Source organism: Rhinatrema bivittatum, chromosome 14 (genome assembly GCF_901001135.1).
Source record: "Rhinatrema bivittatum chromosome 14, aRhiBiv1.1, whole genome shotgun sequence".
Lineage (NCBI taxonomy): Eukaryota > Metazoa > Chordata > Amphibia > Gymnophiona > Rhinatrematidae > Rhinatrema > Rhinatrema bivittatum.
In genome coordinates, this window is record NC_042628.1 from 33,747,258 (window position 1) to 33,767,792 (window position 20,535).

General features: G+C 43.6%; 1 protein-coding gene across 9 annotated transcripts in view; it reads right to left on the reverse strand.

The window, feature by feature from the left end:
* NPRL3 (NPR3 like, GATOR1 complex subunit) overlaps positions 1 to 20,535 on the reverse strand; it is a 100,213-nt gene that overhangs the window by 78,341 nt on the left and 1,337 nt on the right. For 8 of the 9 annotated variants that reach the window (XM_029576031.1, XM_029576026.1, XM_029576028.1 and 5 more), the window contains exon 2: positions 11,769 to 11,838. The exons of the other annotated variant lie outside the window; for it this stretch is intronic. In XM_029576031.1, the coding sequence (XP_029431891.1) occupies positions 11,769 to 11,838 (70 nt within the window). The remainder of the gene's footprint in view (positions 1 to 11,768; positions 11,839 to 20,535) is intronic. 9 annotated transcript variants of the gene reach the window in all.

The window sequence follows — 20,535 nt, forward strand, 5'->3', positions numbered from 1 at the left end:
CAGAGGGGCGTCGAATAACTCCAACAAGGGCTCGCAGCGAGACTTACCTCTTCAAAAGGATCGACCGCCAACAAAAAGACGCAAAATGGCGTCTGAGTCCTCGGAGGGCGCACAGACGCCGACAACGGCGCCGTCTCCAATGAGATCACAAACGGCGCCGAAACAACATAGCAGTACGGCGCCATACCCCAAGGCGCCTGTACCACAAAGTCATGCGAAGCAGGTATCGACACATTCAAAAACGATATCTTCTCGTCACAAAGACCGCAAACACAAGACGGCGCCGAAAACAGCTACCTATACGGCGCGGGAACCACCGCACTTTGCGCCGGATCCAAAATCCACAAAACCGGCGCCGCCATCAACGGTACCTAGCAGACCATCGGCGCCGAACGGAACGGCAGAGCCATCGGCGCCGAGTGGGCAGCCAGAGCCATCGGCGCCTAGAGAGACGCCGGAGCCATCGGCGCCGAGAGAAGCGCCAGAGCCATCGGCGCCGAGAGAGACGCCTAGAACAACGGCACCAAAGACGGCGCCGAGGTCAGCGCAGAGTGCATCTGACAAGACGCGAAAACCACCAAAGGTGACTACCGCGCCGCATTCCCGACCACAATCCACGGGACGACCAAACACAGAATCGTCCTACAAACACAAAATAGCACCAACTAAGAAGCTATCACACCCAGAAGGCTCCTTCATTACGGAACGTACTGGTAGACGACCAGAGCTCTACTCCTTATCGAGCAGCACACAGCTCGGCGAGAGATCGCCTAAACGTACACGCAGGTCTTCAGAGCACTCCTCAGATAGAAGGACAACCTCCTCTCATCGAGACCGAGACCCACCTCGCAAATCATCTGCCTCAAAAAGAAAACATGACAGGCATGCAGGTGAATCTCACTATAGACGAAGAGACAGGTTAGAAATCAGTCCTTCAACCTCAAGATCATCGGGGATCTCCCATTCAAGACATTCAAAATCACCTATCTACCTGACATCCTCACAGGCTTCTTCTCCATCTAAGAAGTCTAGTTCAACTAGAGACCATAACGAACCAATAGAGAAGCAACAAAGAGCAGTTCTGCCACAGGCTACCAAGGATGCTTTCTGGCAACTGTCACAATCGTTAGAAGGATTCTTTAGTACCTTACAGTCAGTCATTCATACTGGATAAGGAACCCACGAATACAAACTCTATACAGAAAACTTCACCACCAAGGGCGGACGCAGGAGACACACCAACCTCTCCTGGGGAACTAACTCCGCAGCCCTCTCCAACGCGCTCCAACTCACCGGAGCACTATCGATTCCATTCAGAATCCCCCGCTTCTTCAACGGGGTACCCCTCCGATGTGCCGGAAGGTCAACAAGAACCATATTCTCCACCAGAGGACCTCTCATATCCTCGCTTTTTAGAGAAAATGGGAAACATCCTCCAACTACAGATTCAGAAGGAACCGGACCCCAGAGCAGAAACTCTGGGTTTGTTAAAGATATTCGATGTGCCAGGAGAACCTACCACACTTCCCCCACATGATCTTCTTCATCGCCTCCTTCTGAAATCTTGGGAGACACCCCAATCAGTACAAGCGGTCTCCAGGAAATCAAATCTCAAATTTCGGATCAGGAAGGATATTCCTTATACCCTCTCACAACTACCACACGAATCGGTAGTTGTAGAATCAGCGTTGCAGAGATTTCGGAAACAAAAACTCCATGCCACCTATCCTCCTAACAAGGATCATAAATACTTGGATGAAATAGGTAGGAAAATCTACCAGAACGCTATGCTTACTACACGTATCATGCACCACCAATTTTATATGGTGCAGTATTTGTACGAGTGCGTGCAAGCCACAAAAGGATTACTTTCTTCGACAAGGGAAGAACTGCCCCAAACATTACACGATATGGAGGAATGTTCCCGACATCTACTTAGATCAGTATACGAGGGCATGGAAACTTCCTCGAGGGCATCGGCGACAGCTATAGCGGCGAGGAGGACAGCGTGGCTCCGCTCCAGCTCTATTAGAGACGATGTGCATGAGAAGCTAGCCAATCTCCCTTGCACAGGAGATCACCTATTTGGCACAAAATTGCAGGAAACGGTAGGAAAGCTTAAAGACGAGGCACTAGCGGTCCAATCGCTACAGACCCATCAGCCTTATCAAGCCCCCAAACGCTTTTACCCTTACTCTCGCAGGGCGTCATATGGGCGTAGGCCTTACCGATCTTATCAAGGTTTCCGTACACAACCTTACCCAACCTACCAAAGACAACAGAATCACCAACAACCATCTCAGCTTCCACGTAGAGGCAAACCGAGAGCGCAACGCCAACAAACTCAACAGCAACCGACGGCAGCTAAGCCGACTCAGTCTTTTTGAAACTGAAGCCACCACCACATCCATCACCACCGCCAGGAAGAATCCAGTCATGTCTACACATGTGGGAACACATAACGTCAGATCAATGGGTGCTGGACATTGTACGTCAGGGATATCAGTTACATTTCCACTCAAAACCAAACCTGCCACAATTCACCAATCCAAGGCAGGTAAGAACCCAACCACAACTACAGCAGGAGATTATTCACCTTTGCCAATCAAAGGCCATTGCACTCCTCCCCAAAAACCTTCACAATCAAGGTTTCTACTCCCCATACTTCCTGATTCCCAAGAAATCAGGACGACTACGACCCATATTAGATCTACGGGAACTCAACAAATTCCTAGTGAAGGAAAAATTCAAAATGGTATCCTTGAAGTCAATCCTACCACTCTTACAACCCAACGACTGGATGTGTTCCATCGATCTGAAGGATGCATACACGCACATTCCAATGCACCCCTCTTCCTGGCATTACCTCTGCTTTCACCACAAGCACAGACATTACCAATACAGAGTACTCCCCTTTGGGTTGTCTGCGGCTCCCAGAGTGTTCACCAAGTGCATGGTAGTGGTGGTGGCTCACCTCAGACAACAAGGAATAACAATCTTTCCTTATTTGGACGATTGGCTAGTAGTAGCTCCGACCCGGGAACTACTCGTCTCGCATCTGCATCACATCCTGCAATGCTTACAACAATTGGAATTGGTAGTCAACTTCCAAAAATCTCAGTTACAACCAGCACAACAACTCCAATTCATAGGAGCGTATCTGGACACCAAGCAACACAGGGCGTTCCTGCCGTTGGACAGACAAATTCAATTGCGACAACTTTTACAGACTTTACAGACAAAACATATAACATCGGCTCGTCAGGTGCTGGTGGTCCTCGGCCACATGGCAGCAGCCAATTTCCTAGTCCCAAATACCAAGTTACACATGAGAAGGTTACAGTGGGGACTCAAACGGCAGTGGAAACAGCACTCACAACCTCTCTCTCAGGCCATCAACCTTACCAAGGAAATGAAAAAAGACATCTCGTGGTGGCTCCTTCCATCCACGTTAGTCAAAGGGGCTCTATTTCGCCAACCCATGCACAACACAGTTCTAACAACAGATGCGTCCAGGAAGGGTTGGGGAGCACATCTAGAGGTATACGAAACACAGGGCCTATGGTCCATTGCAGAACAATCCCTACAGATCAACCTGCTGGAACTCCGAGCCATTCGCCTGGCTCTACAGGCATTCCAGACATTCTTGCGTGGCCGCAGACTAATGGTATATACGGACAATCAAGTGGCAATGTTCTATATCAACAAACAGGGGGGTTCCGGCTCCTGGACCCTCTGCAAAGAAACATTGCAAATTTTTCAACTTGCTCATCGGCAGAGCATACATCTTCAAGCGACTTATCTTCCGGGTATAGCAAATACAAGAGCGGACAGATTGAGTCGCATATTTCATCCCCACGAGTGGACACTCAATACAGATGTAACGCTCCAAATATTCAACAGATGGGGAACTCCATCAATAGACCTTTTTGCTACGGAACACAACACGCAACTTCCCAAGTTTTGTTCTATCCATCCAAGCAAACTCAGAATAGCGCAAGATGCATTTCTGATTCCATGGTCAACAGGCCTACTCTACGCCTTTCCACCAATTCCCCTCATCACCAGGACAATACAAAAATGCATAACGGACAGAGCGCAGATGATACTCATCGCCCCATCATGGCCACGCCAACCATGGTACAGTTACCTCCTTCGCCTCTCAACGGACGACCCTATCCGGCTCCCGAATCGGTCGGACCTTCTCCTTCAGGATCAAGGGACCCTGCTCCATCCGATGCACTCCTCCCTTCACTTGACAGCCTGGAGACTGACCGGTGGTTACTAACACAACAACAGGTATCACAGAGTGCACAACTCATACTTCTAGAGTCTAGGAAACCCTCCACTAGATTGAATTACAGTTACAAATGGAAAAGATATTCCTCGTGGTGTGCATCACATCGCATATCTCCAGTGGATTGCTCACCGCATCAATTGCTGGATTATCTGCATACCCTCTACGAGACTGGCTTAGCCACGGCATCGATTCGTGTTCATTTAAGCGCTATTGCGGCCTACCATAAACCGGTTAATAATGTCACCATAGCAGCTCATCCCCTTCTAGCTCGATTCCTCAAGGGGATACTGCATATTAGACCACCGTTCAAGAAACCGGCGGTTCCGTGGAACATCAACATAGTATTGGAACAGCTGATGCATGCCCCATTCGAACCCATAGAATCATCGCACTTGAAATACCTAACCTGGAAGGTGGTATTTCTAGTCGCAGTTACTTCAGCGAGGCGTGTTAGCGAACTTCAAGCATTAGTCCACTATGAACCATATCTACAGTTCTTCCATCAAAAGGTAGTCCTGAGAACGCATCCCTCCTTTTTGCCGAAGGTTATTTCACAGTTTCATATTAATCAAACCATTGATCTACCAACTTTCTTTCCAAAACCACACGCCAATGAACGAGAAGCGTTATTACACACCTTGGATTGTAAAAGAGCATTAGCTTACTATAGAAATAGAACTGCGGCTCCATCACGCCCATCGCAACTATTTCTCTCCTTCGACCCTAAGGGGACAGGACTTCCGGTCACGAAACGGACCATTTCCAGCTGGATAATACAATGCATCCAGTTCTGCTATAACAAACAAAACGTGCCATTGCTTCACAAACCAAAGACACATCAAGTTCGGGCCCTATCCACCACGTGGGCACACCTTCGTAATATTCAACCAATAGATATATGCAAGGCAGCAACATGGACTTCCCTACATACTTTCACAGCACATTATTGCTTAGATCAACAAGCTGCAGCGGATACACAATTAGGTCAAACAATCCTACAATCCGCATCAGCTTTCTCCAGGTGATTGCCACAACCTGTCTCACGTTTTAAAAACAGCATAGACTGAACGTGACGGGAGCTAGCGACTCCCAGGACAGCATGGCTAATTCATCCCTGCTATCGACGGGAAAAAACAAGTTTGCTTACCGTAAACGTTGTTTCCGTAGATAGCAGGATGAATTAGCCATGCTGACCCACCCACCTCCCTGGCAATCACTAATCGTTAGATCTACTACTGCTTAATCACAGACTGAGGAGAATCTGTACTGCCTGCGCGGGAAACCACGCGCAGCCGCAGAGGGTACAAAACTCTATCCTCTGCTTTATCAAGCTCCGCCTCCCGGACCTGATTGACAGATCCCAGGACAGCATGGCTAATTCATCCTGCTATCTACAGAAACAACGTTTACGGTAAGCAAACTTGTTGTTTATGTTCAACTAAAGAACACCAAGAAGTTTGATGTCATGCAAATATTTGGGTTTTTTTTTAGGACACCAGTGAAAAAACACCTCTTTTCCTGAACATGTCAATTTATGGTATCTAATTAATAATTCCCTTCCATACCTACTATACAGTCAATCACTTTTCCACTAAAAAAAAAAAAAAAAAAAAAGAATAGTTACAAAGCAGCTATATGAGAAATTTCAGCTGCACTTGACATACCTGTTGCACGTTACATTGATTCTAACAAGTTAATTGCTAAGGGATAGCTATGTAAAACATTGATTGCATTAGGACATGCACAGATATCATGGTCAGGGGATTTAAATTAAAGCAGCAGGGCTTCTTACTTACAGCAAAAATCAAGCATCCTGTAAGTGGGCCAGCCCAGCTATAGCAGAGGAAGCTGAAGCCCCAGGATCCATTTCTCAAAAATTAATCCCATTCCTGATGTGCCGTAGCTCCTGGTTAATTGGAAATGAAAAACAAAAAACACCCATAAGCTTTTGGTCTCCCTCTAACTCATCCCTTCCTCCTCCTTGCTATGCTCCCCAATTGGTGGTGATAGACACGGTAAGGAGGAGGGTGGAAGGCTCACTGGGTATTCCACAGCAGAAACCATGCCCTGGAGCTGTTTTAGAAAAGAGAACCACCCCCCCCCCCCCCTTTGAGGATTAGCTGTCACTTTAATCAGGGAGGTTCCCTCCCCCCCTACTTGCTGCAAACTTGAATTTTGCCAGAGATAGAAGTGGTGCTTCTTTAAAAAGTTTAAATCTGAGAAGTAAAAGAAAAACTCCAGGTGGCCAAACGAAGAACATGGACTTGGAAGCAAAAATAAAAGTAAACTCACAATCTTTATAGAATGTAACAAATTTGGCAAGTCCTTTACTTTCACCCCTGTAATTTAAGGAGTTATTTTGGAGTAAAAAAAAAAAAAGCAAAAAATCCTCTAAATGCAAGTCAGCCGAAGCCCTGAGCCTTGTATTTCAACAGGGATTACAATGTTTTCTGATAAATACTGTTTAATAAATAAAACCATTTAAGAAATTCTTTTACCTTACTTGCAGTCTTGGATAGCAGATATATGGCCTTGAGAAACTTTTTTTTATACTCTATTTCTTACATTTTCCAACATATACAGAAGGAAAAAAAGGTAACAAATACATAACTCAGGGTAAAGATGGTAACACTGCTAATTAAACACACTTAAGCAGTAGAGCCTAACAGTGAGAATACTAATAATCAAGAGACAACATTTTCAAGGTACAAAAGATAAGGCCCCCAAATGATGTTATATTTAAATTGCTCATGGCGAAGCACAAATCGAAGATTTTCAATATCAGCAACCTGGCGGATTTGTTTCTGCCAATGCTCAAAGCCAGGGTTTCTTTTCCAATATGTGGCAATGGAAAGTCTAGCCGCTAAGAGCAGCTGACTCACCAGACGTCTGGATTTTCTGGGAACTAGACAACCAACCCATCTATCAAGGAGGCCCCGTAAGGGGTGCAAGGTAGATATGAACTGCAGTCATGTCAGCAATGACATCTACCACCTTACACCCTCACAATGCCACCACATATGTATATAGGAGCCCCTCTCCTCGCAATCCCGCCAACAATAGGGACTGGCATCAGAGCATATCTTGGAATAGCTGATCGGAATTCTATGTTCGATGTAACAGATGGATCATTAATTCGACCCGTCGTTGACAGAGGGAACTGCGGTGCGCATTGATCCAAATAGCCTTCCACTGTGGCATAGTGAGAGAAGTACCCAGTTCATCATTCCATTGGTGAATGAGATTACAGGGAGAGTCAGTACCAAATTTCCCTTGAAGTATCCCCCAATATATGCATAGTACCCTTTGCAAAAGTTTCCAAGTCCGAGAAATAATGCTGCATACCATTGGGCTCTGGGAGAGGGACTCAAAGGTCAAACAGCTGAGAAAAAGCAGTTTGCAATTGTAAATAATTAGCACGTGTGCACATGGGAAGATCAAACTCAGAACTCAAGGATGTAAAAGGTAAAAACAGCCCGTCCTCCCAAAGGTGTGCTAAGCTCACCAGGCCACATTCTCGCCATTCTTTCAAACCCAAGGCGTAAGTAAGGCCTGACATTGTAGAGTTTCCATATATAGGGCCCATTAATAGTACCGCTTCTCTAGTCAGCCCCAAGTAACTCACAACATGATTCCATACCCGCAGCGTATGGGTCAATATGGGACTATTTCTAGTCACTCTCCTGCGAATCGGGGAAGTGGAAGGGACAAAGGGAAGGAGAGTAAGATCCATCTCATCAGATTGGACCTGCTCCAGGGATCGCCATGCTGCCCCCAATATGTCAGAACCATACTTTAAGCGACAGCAGTCGGGTAGCCCACTAATATACTCTAAAGTTAGGAGGGACCAACCCCCTTGCTTCTTAGAGAGCCATAATTGAGCAAGTTTGATACGCCGACGTTTATACCTCCAAATAAATTTAAAGATTAAGTCATGTAGAGTGTCAAAACATCTAGCTGGTATATCACAAGGAACATGTTGAAAACAATATAAAAATGTTGGTAAAATAGTCATTTTTATTAAATTTATGCACCCTGCCCAGGAAATCGGCAAACCCACCCATTTCTGCAGGTTACAACGAACTTCCACCAGCAAACTGTCGAAATTATGGGCATATAGAGTTCTTATATCTTATGGAATAAAAATACCCAAATATGTAAAATCTTCCCGCACAACTCTAAAATGGTCATACAATCTGGGATAACAATTTGAGGGCCGATTGGAAAAATCTCAGATTGTCATAATTAATCTTGTACCCAGAGATTAATCCAAACTGCCAGAGGACTTCCAACAGTGTGGGGCTGGAGATATGTGGGTTAGATAAAAAGATTAAGACGTCATCTGCATATAAGGAAATATTATGCTCTTGCATACCAAACTGAAAGCCCATAATATCCCATCATTGCTGGATAGAGGAAGCCAGGGGTTCTATAGCCAGGGCAAAGAGCAATAGGTAAAAGGGACACCCCTGCCAGGTGCCACGGCCAATAGAGAAAAATGGAGATAACACCCTGTTGACCAAAGGTCGGGCCTTAGGACCCGACAAACAATTATACCCTAAGCAAGCAAAAATAAGTCAACATAACAGTGTGTGTGAAAAGTAGCAGTGAAGACATTAGGAGTTGAAAACTACCAAATCTAACAAGCAGTAGGAAGAGTAATTTAGACTCTGAAATATAATTAAAAACAATGAAAACCACCCTCCCCTCCCCCTGGTAACAACCCAAAAATCCTTAGCCACCCCACTCCATTAGGGTGACATGGTAAACCCAGGAAGCATAGAGCTGGGACCCACCCCAGTGGGAAATCAATCGAGACTGGGAGCCCAGCCTTAAGGCTACCTTTCCTCGAACTACAAAACACAATCCCCCCTCCACCCACCCCAAAACAAAACTCCCCAAACCCACCACACCCCTGCATCCCACAAAATGAAGGTTACTGCACACCACACTGGCTCATAGTTGCTGAAAGGACTACGTGTCCCAGGCAAATCCAAAAACTTAGTACAGCTATAAAAAAAAGGAGCTATGCCAAGGCAGGAGCATCAAGCTACTGTAAATAAATAAATAAATAAGCAAGCAAGCATGACTGGGTCGAAAATGACACGCTCTGATAATAAAGTTATGGTCGGCCCAGAGGCAAAAAATGCCAATAGAGAAAACAGGGATCAAAATGACCACAGTGAAGGGGCTCGAGCCCTCGGAAAAAACTGCCAAAAATAAAGAGCTCCAGAACAAAATATTACATACAAAGGGACCCAGATTGTCTATCAAAACAAAGCAGTAGCAGCTCCAAAGAGCAACATAAGCTAGAGACAAGCCTTGACAAGTAGTGATAAGCTTGGTGGGATAGATCATCGCATAGGGCAGACCAAGATTTCCAAATTCTGGCTTACCGGTCCAAAGGCCTGTCGATGTTTCTGCAGGCCTGGAGAAAAATCAGCAAAAATCATGATTTTTGTCCCATCATGGGTTAGCATTCCAGCTTCCCTGGCAGCAGTCAAAAATCGCTGCTTACCTTGGAAATTGTGCAGACGTACTATGAAAGCCCGTGACAGTCCTCTCCGGACCGGCATCAGCACAGTGATGCAGTGCACTCAGTCAATTCTGATGTCGCCATTTTTACTGGGGATGGTAAGTAATTGAGGCACTCAGCAAACGCTACGGGATCCCAACCATCAGATTTTTCCGGGAGGCCTATGATGCAAATATTTTTGTGCCTTGAGCGATTTTCAAAGTCGTCCATTTTTTTGAACAGCAAAGGTCTGCTGCCTCTCCATTTTCTCGACTTTGGTGCTCAGCGAGGTTAACGTGTCTTCCAATTCAGAGATGAGAGTCTCTGCCTCTTCTAGCCGCCCTGAATGACTACACACTCTATCTACTAAGAGTGCGATTTTATCAATCACCACTCCCAATTGGGTATCCCAACGAGAGGTAAAGGTCTCCAGAAGATCCTCCACTTTATCCAGGCTGGTTCCCTCAACCGCCGGAGTGCCACCAAGCTCGTCCTCAGATGGAGGTACCATCAGGTCATCCTCCGGCTCCAGTAATTTAGCCTGGTTTTTTTTTGTTTTTATTTAAGAGGGCTTCGATCTCTTTTTGGCCCACAGTGCCAGTAAGGAGCCTTGTGAGAGATCCTTGCTCATCTTTTCCAGGGGAAAAATTGTCAAAGGAGTAAGGATTTATTAAAGAGAATAAATAGGCCCTGCGGGAGCAGCACACGTCCATTTAGCTCAAAGCATCACCGGAAGCCTCCTTGAGAAGCATTTTGTTGCACTTTTTCAAAGCAAGTTTAGTACTAAAGGAGAGTTAATAAATGTTGGAAACTTCATTTCTCCACAACACCAGTACAGCACAGGCAGAGACTGATTGACTCATCCTACAATATGTGCAACAAGTCTATCATATGTTACATATAAAACGACACTGGGGCTAAGACCGTTATTCAGTTTCCAGACTCATTCTTTAGCCTCCATGTACAGAGCCCCAACAAAGTTACCAGTTAGAATCAACCGAGCGGTGAACTCACTGCATAGACCGCAGAACAATTTGTTAGATGGGCATCAATTAAAGCCACTATCAACCTGGGACAGGCTCTGTTATCCCGGTGCCAATTCACAAAGGCTCCAAAGAGCTTTCAGATGGTAATGGCTTTTGGCCAGTACTGAGCTAAGCTGTATTTGAGCTGAAGGCATTGTATCCCTGTATCACGATTACCTGGTTGGTCGCCAAATTATTTACTGTGTTTATTGCCCGGGATTTGACCTCATATGCCCCTCCCTCGGGAGGTGGTGCTCTATTATAGGTTTCTAGAACATGCTATGGTACGAGTCATTCTGAATGCTGGTAAAAGCTTTTTATTGTAATACTGCCCATAACTGAAATCTGTACCTGTTAAGCAAAAATGACCCAACCTTAAGCAGTGTCCCAACACAGCATGAATAAGGAGAGCAGAGAGGGACACATGTAAATTAAAAGCACCAGGCATATACGTCAATAGCCAAATGCTGAAATAAAGCTTGCTGGTAGCCAAGATACCATGATCATAAAAAACGTAGGACAATGAAGCTGTGCATCAGCACAGCCAACTTCAAAGCTGGCCAAGCTGAAATGCTTCCCGTGCTAAAATATAGTATTGTACGCCCTTTCAAAGGGAAGAAACCTCTTAGATTGATTTTCTCAGTAAGTAAGAAGCTAACCCCAGTTGCTCAGTCAAACCTCTTCCTAGGACTTTTCAAAACGCTGGCAACAAACTAGGGCTCTACAGTTAAGCCCCAATTCTCAAAGGACATATAACAATGATTAGAAGTTAATGTTAACAGTAAACAGATGATTCCAGGATTGGAAAGGATGGAGCATGAAGATAATATCAGAGAAACATGGCACGTGTCTGCATTCTTTCCTTTTTGTATGCTTTCACGGTTTTAAACTTAACGTCCGTTACAGAGCACAGTATAAGTTTTTCTACCTGGCATCTCCATCTTGATCGTCAGAATGGTCTCCACTATTGTTTAAAGCATAGCGGCTCCTTGGGGTGCCTAAAAGCAAAGCAAAACATGCCTTGTATTAAATCCCATCATCCAGAACATTCCGCACAGTAACTTCTAGACTATTTTAAACGGTTTCCCAGTAGGTGATGGAAGAGGAAAAGGAACACACATGAGGAGATAGTATTTCAAAGATATTAAGCTCCTAAATAAGATCAATAAAGAATAAATATTATTAATCTAAAATTGCAGCAAACTGTATTCTTCTTTTTCTGGGTCATCTCTTGCTAAGGCATGATTAAACTGATACAGACATACCAAACACTGCACATTCTACTTCTTGTTAAACTTCTATCATCCTCTTCTTCTTCTCCCAGTTAGAACCATCCTTGTTTTATTGTAACTGATTTTTCTGCGCACTTGTTATAACTTGTTATAATTTGTAAATGTATACTCTCATGTTATATTTATGCACGTTTATAATGTATTGATCACCCCTCGTTTTATGTAAACCGACATGATACGAATCTCCGTGAATGCCGGTATAGAAAACTCAAATAAATAAAATAAATAAATATGGTACCCATGACATCCGAATACCCATAGGTATCTAGATTTTCAGAGGATTTACGCGCGTGGGGGCGGGCCTATTTTATAAAGGCCCGGCGACGCGCGTAAAGCCCTGGGACACGTCTAAATTCCGGGGCTTCGAAAAAGGGGCGGGGGCGGAGCCAGAGGCCTCCGGCACAGCGGCCATTTGCCACTGTGTCGGTGGATCGCGTGCCGGTGCGCGGAACCTTTCATCTGCCCAGAGGCAGCGCACGCACACGTATGCTCGCGCACTTCTTTTAAAATCTACCCCACAGTGATCAAAAACAACATGGGGATCAAAAATACCAACCCAAAAACGGTATATAAATAATTTTAAATAAATACATCTACAAAATAAATATATAAGGTATTTGACAATGTCCAAAAAGGCTTATTTGTTTATTTTTATGTGCTGTTTTTCGACACTTCAAAGCAGATTATGTTTGGGTACTTGTAGGCATTTCCCTATCCCCAAAGGGCTCACATTCTAATTTTGTACCGGAGGCAATGGAGGGTGAAGTCTCTCGGCCAATGTCACAAGGAGAAGCAATGGGTGTTTCCCTGTTTCACAGCCTGCTGCTCTATTAGGCTACTCCTCCATTCCTGGATTTAACAAACCGGAGTACATTTTTTATTCAAATTAATACAAATTTATTCAGGTTTGTTGAATAAACCAGCTTCTTTGTTGAGCATTTTTATTTATTTATTTATTTTTGTTAATTACTCCCTCCCCCTCATATGCCTGTTGAACATCCACAATCGCAAAAATACAAACAGGATAAGATACAACAATCAAAGGAACGTGAGTCTAACAACAACAAATCCCAATGTTTTTTGGGATTTATCTACATCTAATAACAAATCCCAATATTTTTTGGGATTTAACTATATCTAATAACAAATCCCAATATTTTGGGGGATTTATCTATATCTAATAACAAATCCCAATATTTTTTGGGATTTGTCATCTTGGTTGTGATTTGGGGGTTTGTTCTTGTCTTGGAATATCCACAATCAACAGACGTTCAAAGCAAGCATTTACACTTAGAAATGATACTGATGAGAACCTACTGATAAAAAAAAAATCTTGGTACCTGTTTCATGGCATCTGAGCACTCAGAACAACTAGTCCAGTGCCTACCACAGAAGACCAGGCACCAAAAGTGACCATTTCAGGTTACCCCCAACAGCACTCTAGATAACAGATACCCCATTTGAGGTGTTCACATTTTTGTTCCAAGTTCTAGAAAGGTTGTTTCAGGACACACGCCACAGGTTCTAAATATCATGTGCTTATCATCACAATAGTTTAGGTTGTCTTTCTTGAATCCACCACACTAGAGACATACCCTCGACTCCACAAAATTGTTCAGAGTAGTTAAATCACAAGCAGATTGTGATAAATTGCGGGAAGACCTTGTGAGACTAGAAAATTGGGCATCGAAATGGCAGATGAAATTTAATGTGGATAAGTGCAAGGTGATGCATATAGAGAAAAATAACCCATGCTATAGTTACACAATGTTAGGTTCCATATTAGGAGCTACCACCCAAGAAAGAGATCTAGCGTCATAGTGGATAACACATTGAAATCGTCGGTTCAGTGTGCTGCTGCAGTCAAAAAAGGAAACAGAATGTTAGGAATTATTAGAAAGGGAATGGTGAATAAAACGGAAAATGTCATAATGCCTCTGTATCGCTCCATGGTAAGACCGCACCTTGAATACTGTGTACAATTCTGGTCGCCACATCTCAAAAAAGATATAGTTGCGATGGAGAAGGTACAGAGAAGGGCAACCAAAATGATAAAGGGGATGGAACAGCTCCCCTATGAGGAAAGGCTGAAGAGGTTAGGGCTGTTCAGCTTGGAGAAGAGATGGCTGGGGGGGATATGACAGAGGTCTTTAAGATCATGAGAGGTTTAGAATGGGTAGATGTGAATCGGTTATTTACTCTTTCGGATAATAGAAAGACTAGGGGGCACTCCATGAAGTTAGCATGTGGCACATTTAAAACTAATCGGAGAAAGTTCTTTTTTACTCAACGCACAATTAAACTCTGGAATTTGTTGCCAGAGGATGTGGTTAGTGCAGTTAGTGTAGCTGTGTTTAAAAAAAGGATTGGATAAGTCCATTACCTGCTATTAATTAAGTTCACTTAGAAAATAGCCACTGCTATATTACTAGCAATGGTAACATGGAATAGACTTAGTTTTTGGGTACTTGCCAGGTTCTTATGGTGTGGATTGGCCACTGTTGGAAACAGGATGCTGGGTTTGATGGACCCTTGGTCTGAACCAGTATGGCATGTTCTTATGTACCTTAAGAGTACGCCAGTTGTTTCTCAACCTATCCTCAAGGAACCCAAACTGGTCAGGTTTTCAGGATATAAACATAAGATATTTGCATACAATACAGGCTGCGCATGCAAATATATATCATGCATAAAAACCCAAAAATGATTGGGGGGGGGGGGCCTCCAAGGACAGTTTTGTACATCACTGGTTGATCTGATGTACTTAAGTCTAAAAACATTTCTTTTTTTTTTTTTTTTTTTTTTATAGTTTATTAGAATTTTTACAAATTATCAAAAATGCAAAAAAATCAAAGAAATACAATTGCATATAACAAAATTAAATCAAGAACCAATTTATAATCATTTATCCTCTATATGACAAAATTATAGTCCACTAAATGGGAGGATCTAAACCAATTAATACATAAATAATATAAGAAATTGTAAAGTCTAAAAACATTTCTAACAATTTTCAAGCCATGCACTCAAATCCTGATAGGAAATGCAAAACGATCTGCATTTTTTTTTTTATAGCAAATGCAGTTATCTTGTAACTGGAGATTGAGCCTCCATGGATTTCTTGGCTCAATGTTTCTTTAGGAGGCCAAATCACTAACCATCATCACTTAGCAACCTAGCTTACTAATGATTTAGCATGGGGGCAAATCCACGTTAAATTGGATATGTATATGCACATTAAAAAATTAGGGTACAAGTGCATTCAAAAATGTATTTCTTACCTAATCGTTACAGTGCTCTGGTTGAGACCAGGTTTGGTAAGAAAGAGAAACCTTGGCTTTTAATTAATGATGATTTTTATGTTTTTATCCTTATCTGAAGATTAAATTATTAATTAAGTAGTTTGTTACATGATGTAAATGTAATGTCTTAATGTATAATTTTATTTCACTTTATTGTTCCTCACGCAGAAATCTAGAGGGCAAAGAAGGGTGTAAATAAGTAACAAAATAAAAAAGGTAAAAGCAAGTAAAATACAATACAATACAAAGACATCAACACGAGACAAAAAAAACATTAGCATACTATGTAGTCTAGAGCTGGAGCCAATCATCCAAGTCGAACCAAATTCCAAACATACTTTAAACAAGCAAATATAACTATTTATTGCCAGCACAAAACAGAATGGAGCAGTGTATACTAATCAAACGTTTACAAATAAAACAATTCAAGTCAATAAAATGAAGAACAAAACAATGTAAAATAGCTATTATGAATTTATAAATTAAGATTAAAAGCAATCAAATTAAAAACGCCAATCCAATGGAGCTGAAAAAAGATGACAGGAAATATCTTGGAGGCTTGTGAGAACACCCTATTCATTAAGGCCCTGGTAGATTTAGCATCATCTCAAGGATAGGTAATTAAATGGAGCAACCAAGTAGCTACCAGAGGGCCAAACTCCCTAGAAACTAACTGGATCAGTCCCAGCAGGTTATTGGTAGCCAGGTAGTGTCCAGAATGATGATAAAGCGAAAACAAGGGGAAGACAAGAAAGTATGACCTAGCACAGGGGTAAGCAACTCGAGTCTTCAATGCTCCAAGCCAGACAAGTTTTCAGAATATCCACAATAAATATTTACAAGATATATTTGCATACACTACCTCCATTCTATGCAACTGCATCTCATGAATATGTGCATATCCTGAAAACCCAACTGGCCTGTGGCCCTCAATGACCAGAATTGCTTATCTTGTGACCTAGCAACATTGCAGGCCACGAAGTAACCAGACTGGTACCAGCCTACAACTCTCCAAAAATTAATGCAGTCAGTTGCAGTAAGTTGGTAGTAGTACTGAACAGCAAGGCCATAGAGACCTAGTAAGCCAGATGTTCAGGCAATAGCCTCACTAGTTTTAACAGCTGTTTAGATAACTGCAAAGCTCGGTGATAAAACATGTGTGGTGATGGATTAAGATATCCTTAACCGTGTGGACAGGAATAGCAGAACTTACTACATGGGCCATCTGGTTTCTCTCTGCCATCATCTAGTTCAGGGGTGGCCAATTCCTCAAGAGTAACAAACATTACAGTTTTTAATATCCATGAGATATATTTACATACAATGGAGGCAGTGCATGTAAACCTCTTATGCATATTCATTATAGACATCCTAAAAACCAGACCTGTTTGTGGCTCTTAAAGACCAGAGCTGGTCACTCCTGATCTACGGGCTGATTCAGTATGGTGCGCTCATCTGAGTGCACCGTTAGCCCCCATTTGTCCGCGCGTTTTTGACGCGCTATTTTTACCCCTTATATAGTAAGGGGTAATAGTGCATCAAAAATGTGCGGCCACCCCCCGCCCAACTAATAGCGTCCGCAACATGCAAATGCATGTTGATGAGCCTATTAGGTAGTCCCGCACGATACAGAAAGTAAAATGTGCAGCCAAGCTGCACATTTTACTCTCAGAAATGAATGCCTACCCAAAGACAGGAGTTAATTTCGGCCGGCTCCAGGAAAGTGTACAGAAAAGCAGAAAAATAAAAAATCTTAAAAAAAAAATATGCCCGCGGGTTGGAAAACGGACGTTCAATTTTGCAGGCATCCATTTTCCAAACCCGTGGCTGTCAGCGGGTTTGACAACCGACACCGGTAAAATTAAGCATCGGCTGTCAAACCCGCTGACAGCCGCCACTTCTGTCAAAAAGGAGGCACTAGGGACTTACTAGTGTCCCTAGCACCTCCTTTTTACCGCGGGCCCTAATTTGTATATCTTTCCTTAGTGAATCACAAACCCAGGAGAGTGGCCTGGGCGTTCGCAGGCTCTCCTGTGCAGTTTATTGTATCTACCCACTAGTTATTTTGCCAGTAGAGCTGCAAAAGGAGCCTTTGTTGCCATGCTGGTTTCAGCCAGCTCCCAATAAGGCTTCTTTTGTATTGATTGGAAGGTATCCCCCCCTGTTAACACTGCTTTTGCACTCTAACCCAGTTAGTGCAGGGAATTTTGATATGTAGACTATGCTCATGCTCACTTTAGTGTTTTTTTAGCATGTTATGTGCATATCATTAAATCAGTGACTAGCAGCGATAAACACGAAGAGAAGGATCGGTAAAAAGGACTTATTGAATCTTGCCAGACTCTGGCCGAGTTTCGCTCTTCTAGTGGCTGATAAGCCCCCTGAGGCAGCTGCATCTGTTGGTTTTTCCACGGGCACACTATTTTTTAAGAATTACAAGGTATTGAAAGTTGAATCTTTCCATACATTGGAACCATGTATGAGAAGTATACTTATTGCTTGAAACCTCACTGTGGATCCATCAAGTCTAGAGGGCGTGAATAAAGAGGAGGCATTCAAACACTGCACGGAGCGGCAGTAGCCACAGAGGCATTCAAACACTGCACGGAGCGGCAGTAGCCACAGAGGCATTCACGGAGCGGGTTGCCAGTGGCCAGTAGTTGGTGTTCCACCTTCACGGAGCGGAAGGATGGAGGGCTGCTATCTCAAAAAAAATAAAAAATAAAAATAAAAACAGGGGTGGGTAAGAGTATGGGGTAAGGGTGTGGCCTGCTTGTTACAGCGGTTGCTACCCCTAATTGATTAGGGCTGGAGGGTACTGGAAGCCAATAGTAACAGGTGGGAGAGAAAAAAAGGGGAAAAAATGGATAAAGTGCGTAGCTTGCTAGGCAGACTAGATGGGCCGTTTGGTCTTCTTCTGCCGTCATTTCTATGTAGTGAATGTTTCAACACCAATATATACTCGTTTGTTAGCAGCAAAGCTAACATAAAGCTAACATAACAAACACACGACACGCCACAGCTTTGCTGCTAACAATCGAGTTTATATTGGTGTTGAAACATTCGCTACATTAGTGAGGTTTCAAGCAATAAGTATACTTCTCATACATAGTTTCAATGTATGAAAAGATTCAACTTTCAATACCTTGTAATTCTTAAAAAATAGTGTGCCCGTGGAAGAGCCAACAGATGTGGCTGATAAGCCCCTGAGGCAGCTCCTAGAAGAGCAAAACTCGGCCAGAGTCGAGCAAGATTCAATGAAAGTCCTTTTTTCCGATCCTTCTCTTAGTGTTTATCGCTGCTAGCCATCTTGGATCAGCTTCCGCTTTGCTTTTTGGGACCATTAAATTAGTGACTACAGAAAAATACAGTAGAAATTTTCAGAAAATCTGAAAACATATAACCCCGTAACCCCCCCCCCCATAAAAGTTAGTTATGCTCACTAAATAGAAACTAGATTAAAAAACAAACAAACTGTGAATTCAGTATGAACACCAACAGGCCGATACAGTAAAGTCCGCGGGAGAGCGGGCGAATTCTGCTCTCCCGGCGTGCGCACAGGCCACTCGCCGGTGCGTGCGATTCAGTATTTAAATTAGGCCCGACGGTAAAAACGGGCAAAAGGAGGCGCTAGGGACACTAGCGCGTCCCTAGCGCCTCCTTTTTGACAGGAGCGCGGCTGTCAGCAGGTTTGACAGCCGACGCTCAATTTTGCCGGTGTTGGTTCTCGAGCCCGCTTACAGCCACGGGCTCGGAAACCGGATGCCGGCAAAATTGAGCGTCCGGTTTTCGACCCGACAGCCGCGGGCCGAATTCAAATTTTTTTTTTTTTAAACTTTTTTTACTCTTTGGGACCTCCGATTTAATATCGCCATGATATTAAGTCGGAGGGTGCACAGAAAAGCAGTTTTTACTGCTTTTCTGTGCACTTCCCGGTGCCGGAAGATATTAGCGCCTACCTTTGGGTCAGCGCTAATTTCTGAAAGCAAAATGTGCGGCTTGGCTGCACATTTTACTTTCTGTATCCCACGCACATACCTAATAGGGCCATCAACATGCATTTGCATGCTGAGGGCTCTATTTGGTGCCGCGGGTTGGACGCACGTTTTCCTCCCTTTACTTAATATGGGGTAAGGGAAAACGCGCATCCATGAGCAGGCTACAGTACAGTACAGTACAGGCTACAGATACAGTACAGTGCGCTCCGTTGGAGCACACTGTACTGTAACGGTCTGCAAGTTAGCAGGCATTTGCCTTTTTTGTTTTTTTCAGCATTTACTCATAGAAACATAGAAACATAGAAATGACGGCAGAAGAAGACCAACCGGTCCATCCAGTCTGCCCAGCAAGCTTCACACATTTGTTCTCATACTTAACTGTTTCTCTTGGCTCTTAGTAACCTTATGTTCTAATTCCCTTTTCACCCCCACCATTAATGTAGAGAGCAGTGCTGGAGCTGCTTCCAAGTGAAATATTAAGTTTGATTAGTTGGGTAAGCGGCAGCATAGCTCTCTGCCATGAAGCAGAGGGCAATGCTGGAAATGTGTGAAGTATCAGTTTTTCTTTTCCCCTGTCATTGAAGCAAGGAGTCATGCCGGACATGCACCGAAAGTGAAGAATGCCTTGAAAGTCACATTAACTATCATCAAATATTGAAAAGCCTAATAATTGGTAATACCTATAAGCCCATGAACCCATCCCTGTTTTTTTTTCTTTTTTTTCTTTTCTTTTTTTAATTGGGAGATGGATGCCCTTCATCCTTCTACTCTGTGAAGGTGGACACCTACCACCGGCCACTGGCATCCCGCTCCGTTAATGCCTCTGTGGCTACTGCCGCTCCATGCAGTGTTTTACTACCTGCTCTTTATATGCGTCCTCTAGAACTGATGGATCCCATCCCTGGGTTTTTTTATTATTTATTTAATTGGGAGATGACAGCCCTCCATCCTTCCGCTCCGTGAAGGTGGACACCTACCACTGGGCACTGGCATCCCGCTCCGTGAATGCCTCTGTGGCTACTGCCGCTCTGTGCAGTATTTTACTACCTGCTCTTTATATGGACACCTACCACTGGCCACTGGCATCCCGCTCCGTGAATGCC